Below are 6,000 nucleotides of genomic sequence, written 5' to 3'. Positions count from 1 at the left end.
CTGAACCGCGGGCTTCCCAATCCCCCAGCTGAGGAGAACTTTTCAAGCCTTCCTGCGGGCACCCAGGCGCACAGCACCCAACGCGGCTTTGGGGAAGGGGGAACCCCCCCCCCCCCGCGTTTTCCTCTCCCCCCTGCAGCCGCTCAGCTCGCCGCCCAGCCCCGGAGCTGCAGCCCGGGCGGCACTCGCCCTCTAGCGGGGGCCAGGCGGCGACGGCGGCGGTGCTGGCGGCTGGGCGTGACTTCGGCGCTGTCTTTAGCCCGCCTGCCGGGGGCACCGCGAGGCAGAGAGGGAGGCGAGCGAAGCGCTGGGCGCTGAGGCTGGGGCTGCGCAACAGGACGGAGAGCGGCGGGCTGGAGGAGGCGGGGACGGGACTCCTAGGCGAGGGCAGCGGCAGGACTGGGAGGCGGCTCTGCAACCCCCCCTTCCCCCGAAACAGGAAAACAGCGCCCCAGAGCCAGCCCCTCCCCGCCGCCGCACCCCGCCCGACTCCAGCCTGCCCCCGGGAGCCGGATGGGTGGGAGTGGGGCGCCTGCGAGCGCCCAGCGGCTTTGCACCTCGCGGAGCCGCGCGCGGAGCGGGGGAGACATGGGGAAAGTTGGAACTTGCCTGCTGACTTGGGCTGGACTTTTGCTGGCAGCTGGAGCGGAGCCCTTCACAGGTAAGAGGAGCCTCCCCTTGCGACCCCCTTCCCCTCAGCGTCCCGCTAGCTGGGAGGCTGCGGTGGGGAGCTGGTTTGCCCGCGGGGTGTGAGCCTAGGAGCGGTGGTGGACGCGAGCCCAGCCCCGGGAACCAAGAGAGGTGGAGGAGGGGAGCTCAGCGCCGACCGGTCCCGTTAGACCGGCCGCTTCGTGCCCCGGTGGAGAACAGAGAGGGGAAGGCGCTGAGTTGTTTGGAGTCAAGCGGGACGGAGCCCCCGCGGCGCACCGCACCTAGAGGCGGCAGGGGAGCAGAGTCGCGGGCACGCGGGGGGAGGGTTTACATTATTTTATTACTGGGGGATCTTCTTTTCCTTGGAGTCTCTCCAAGTTTCCTGCGGCCCGGACTTACTTGGAGGCGGAGAGGGGTGAGCAGAGTGCAAACGGGCTGTGTCTCTTCCTGGGCACATCCTGGCCGGGCACGAGTGCTACAAGGTGACAAGCAAGGGTGCAGCACGCTGCGCTTAGCGGAATGCTGGCAGCCGGCTGGGGCTGGGGCCGGGCCAGGAGGGAGGCGGGCAGGGCTTGCTTGTGGAGTCGGTTGGAGTTGGAATGGAGAGCCGAGCAGTCGCTGAAAATTTGGGAGAAAGAGAACTTTTGGTTTCCACCAGGCAGGTCTGAGAGCCGCCCCCTACCTCCAGAAAACAACGGATAGACTGGCAATAGCAGCTTCCCAGCCGCGCGGTCCCCCCGCCCTCTCCGATCGCTCTTCTTCCTTCTCTCCCATCAGTTTGTCCCGTCATCAAAGCTGAAGCTTCATTATTAACTCTAAAAATTAGCACTACGTTTAAGTGCGATTGTGCAGTGACAGCGGTTGATCAGTCTAAAAAGCAGGGGACGGCCCCTTTTAAAAACACAGAAGAGTCTTCAGCCTATATTGAAAACCCCAGGAAAGGGGGAAAACTGCGTGTCCTAGACATTCTAGGTTTTTACATACACGGTGCAGCTCCAGAAAATAACTCCTACTGATGCATGCTCTTTTTTTGTTTTTAATTGCAATTTTAGGTTTGCCCTTCAACATCATTGGTCTGTGTTTTTTTCCTCACCCATCCATAACAAAATCCATCATATATTTTAAAATGTGTATTAAAGAAACCTATAATTCTGGGCGGAAAGTTGGGTTGTGAAACAGTTTTGTACATTTATTTAGCACGAATGAGTAATATCAGTTTTCTTTTTTTTCTTTTTTTTTTTTAACTTGAAATTAGTGCAGCTAAGACATCTGGCCTTCACTTCATGCTAAATGTTCTTTCTGGTGGGGAGTAGTACTCTCTGCTTGACTTATTTCTGAGGTTGCTGGGTGGTTCGTATTTTGTATGTTACATGTTGCTTGCATGCAGCCCATAGTACAGCCAAGTTTTGTGCTTAAAGGATTTTTTAAAAATAAACTTATTCTGGTTCAGTGATACATTTCCAGGACACTATATATTCAGGCTGTTTTTTCTCAAATTTCTTTTGAACATTTGCAGATAAGCTGGAGGGTTCATTAGTGGGGGGGGGGAAATGTTCCTGAGGATTGCTTTAGGAGGATATCTCTTCCAGTAATCTTGTTAGGATGAGGCTATCCTCAGCAGTGAGTTATAGAACTGAACTCATGTATATTAGTGCTATAACTCCATTAATGATGGAAATCTAGTGTTCGGACTTCATAGAATCATAAAAGTGTAGGACTGGAAGGGACCTCAAGAGGTCAAGTCCAGCTCCCTGCACTGAGACAGGACCAAGTAAATGTTGACAACAAGTCTCTCTTTATTAAGATAACTCCATAATGTGCTCCATACCTGCATGGGCTTATTACAGTTTGTTTAAAGTTAAACTAGGGCAGCTATCCTTTTGTTGGATTTTTAATTTAGTTGAATGCAAGGATGTGTTAATACTTGCATTAGGGTCAAAATTTAAGTGCTGTTCATCTTGCTTCAGTACAGTCCTGCCTTAGTCTTATTATTGTTGCTCTTGGTTATAGTATTAGTTTACATTACCACATGCTAAGAAGAAGATTGTGATGTGGAACGCAAACTATTCAGAAATGTCTTTATGTTGCTTTAATGTCCTATGTATAGATGAACTGGCTGGGTTTTGGAGTGTTGCATGAAACTTTTTTTTTAAGCTTAATGGGCCAGTGGATATAACTGAACACAGAATTTGGCCTACTCTATATGATTATTTTTTGTGTCTATGTAAAGGTAATGCGTGAATTACCATACACTTACTTAGAACAAAACTGATGATTTTTTCCATTGTGATATACTGCACCATAAAAAGTGTCTGGGCGTTATTTTTGCTCTTTGTATGCCCTGGGAAAAAATGGTTGCTGTTATTTTTGTTAAAAGCTTGATGCATCAGTCCCATTGACGATACATAACAGTACAGTTTGTCTATGAGTTGTGTAGTTGCCTATCTCCTGGCACAAAAGTGAACTATGTGATCACGTTATTAAAAAACCAAAGCAACAATCTTTTAAGCAAAGAATAGCAATGGACTGGAAAAGTAATCTTTGTTAGTTATTCTTTCATCTTTATTTTTGCACTGACTTATTTGTACAGAAGTTTGTTCTTATGTCTTCTTCAGTGTTCATCTTCTTATCTGGGAACTAATCGCCAGGAAAAAGCAAATCTTTTTGTTATTTAAAGTCTTGAAGCTTTCAAGTAATCTTCTGAAATTAGCTTAACAGTTAATAAAAATGGGGTTTTCTGTGGCGGTCTTAATTGATGAATCTGAAATTCTAGGTTCATCAATTCAAGATGGAAATGATCGTAAGAACTAAAACTCAGGAAACAATAATGAAGATATCTGATTTAAAAAGAAAACATTGGTTATTTGGAGCAGTTAAAAACAAACAAACAAACCTAGGATTGTTATTCAAAAGCATGATGTAAATGGTGTATTAGTCCTTACAGTAGTCTTTTTTTTTTTTTTTTTTTTGAGAAGCACTTTAATTTTTAAAATAATTACTTCCCTAAATAATTTAACAGGGTTTTCTTCTTCATTTTAGTTTGACTGTGTATTTAATGGCCCTATAAGAAGATTGTTTTTTCTAGTCTGAGTAATCTACCAAAGAGACGAAAAAAGAAATACTATGAATTCAAATTAGGATTTCATATAAACCACAATAATCCTACCTCTCGGTGTTTACAAACTTTTGTAATTTTAGAAATCAAACTATTTCTGAAAATGATATAGGTCAAACAAAAATATGATGCAAGCTGTAGAGTTACAAAGGATGTTGTAAGCCTAAATGTCACCTTTTATATAAAATGAAAGGTCTAGACATGATGAGCTCTGTCAAATATAAAAATGCTTAACTGAAATTGAAGGTAGAGACATGTAATAGAATTCAAAATCTATGCATTTTTATAAAAGCATCACGTTTCTCATAAACTTAAATACACACATCCTTCTAAAATTGGTGCTTTTTGCTTATAACCCAAGCTTATCCTAGAGAGAGGCCTATTATTAGATTGTACAGGTTTTTTGTTATTGTTGTAGAAATTGACTGTAAAGTTGTATGTCAACTGATTTTTTTACCGATAATTGTTTTTTCACCTCTATCTGATGAGTCTAACTGCAATTTAAAACAACGACCACAAAAAGTCTGTCTGAAAGGTGCGTGTAAGTAGGTCAGGGGTAACTTATTTGGTGCCAGTACTAACACTGGTTATGAGGAAAATAACTTGAAATAAAGTGCCTTATAAAAATTGGAAATTATTGCCTTGCATATCACATTTTCATTTCTTTGGGCAGGGACTACGTAAATAGGAATCTCATTTTTTTTCACAATAAAATCTGCAACAACACACAGTAATCAGCACTTATAAGGCAACAGTTGACTCACTGGGCTTTAAACTTCATAGGGATAGTACTGATGTTTGGTCACTGAAAAGAAGGAAGTTATACTCAGATCCATAGGTGCTCTCTTAGCTGAAATGAAAATTCTGGTACAGTGAAATATGTAGATGTTGATAGAACATTAACCTGATTTAAGTTTGTTTTTTGCTTTCGTAAATCAGGCCAGGCCTACACTTGGAAGGCTTTACTAGTATGCTATACCTGTACAGCGCTTCTGCTTTGGATGCAGCTTACACTGGCAAAATTGCACTTCTGCCAGTATAACTTATTCTAGTCCAGTGCCCGCCTGCCCCTCTTCTCATTCCTTATAGGTGAAATAAGCTATACCAGCAAAAGTGTAGTTCTATCAGTATAACCGTGTCTACACTAGGGGTTTCTGCTAGTTCAGCTATGTCATTCAAAGATCACGTCTCACTACATACACCCTGGCCAACACAGCTATGCCTGCAAAGGTTTGTAGCGTAGACCAGGCCTCAGTTAAACCAAACCAAAGCCATTGCAATCTAAGGTCCTGCTGCTGTTATTTACACATGTGACTCCTGAGTTATCTCATTGATTTCAATGTGGCTACTCATGTGAGTAAAGTTGCAAATGTATGTAAAAATTTGATGGATCAGGCCTTAAGTGCATAATTATTTAAAAAAAAAAATTGAAATCATAAACAACTGATCTTGAGTGATATAAACACATCTTTTGCTTCCCTGTAAACTGAAACAATGCTTGTGATGTTTCATATTAAATAATTATTTAGGTATTAAGCTTTAATGTTTTATGTGAAAGAGGTATTTCTACAAAAATAGTGTTCATATTTTTCTAACCATTATTGCTATTCTGACCTTGTGCGCCTATCATAAGTTAATAATAAAACCATATCAGTCTAATTTTTTTGTGTTACTTATTAAAAATTAAAGCTTTTCTATTAAGTCATTGATTAAGATGGTGGTATTATTATGATAATAAATGGGAGAAAGTATACCTTACAGGATATTACAAGGAGGTTATGACACTGAAAAATTCCTACAATGTCTCTTTAGTCTCACAATTGAATCATCAGAATCCATGGGAAAAAAATTTACAGTTTCTTGAAACAATCTAGCAGGATATAATATTTTTGAAAATAGTATTTTTTTAATGCTCATGGAAGCTGCTGGATTGACAGCAGTAGGGACTGAATCCTCTGTCTACCCACAGAATATGTGCAGGGTGAATTGAGTAAACTTCTTCACACCTCTTCCAAGTCAGGGTCAAATTACATTACTGGGATGTATTGAAGGTAGTTCATTTTCCATGCGTATTCAGTCCTCATCGGGGATAATGGATAAGTGTGCCAACCAGTTGTGATGCGTGCACCTGCCTTGCTCACTAGAAATTGGACTGAGACAATCCGCTCACTTCACATAAACCACTGAGCACGCTTCTGAAGATAACTGGTATGGATTTGATTCCATGGACCTGA

General features: G+C 42.8%; 1 protein-coding gene across 13 annotated transcripts in view; it reads left to right on the top strand.

Moving 5' to 3' along the window:
- Positions 1 to 309: 309 nt before the first annotated feature.
- The window catches only part of PTPRM (protein tyrosine phosphatase receptor type M), a 712,166-nt gene continuing 706,475 nt past the window's right edge, over positions 310 to 6,000 (top strand). For all 13 annotated transcript variants that reach the window (XM_042843358.2, XM_042843348.2, XM_065585258.1 and 10 more), the window contains exon 1: positions 310 to 661. In XM_042843358.2, the coding sequence (XP_042699292.2) occupies positions 514 to 661 (148 nt within the window). In that variant the 5' untranslated portion in view covers positions 310 to 513. The remainder of the gene's footprint in view (positions 662 to 6,000) is intronic.

Source organism: Chrysemys picta, chromosome 2 (assembly GCF_011386835.1).
Source record: "Chrysemys picta bellii isolate R12L10 chromosome 2, ASM1138683v2, whole genome shotgun sequence".
NCBI classification, from domain to species: Eukaryota; Metazoa; Chordata; order Testudines; family Emydidae; genus Chrysemys; species Chrysemys picta.
The sequence above is the reverse complement of the archived record's forward strand: the minus strand, read 5'-3'. Positions and strand labels throughout refer to the sequence as shown.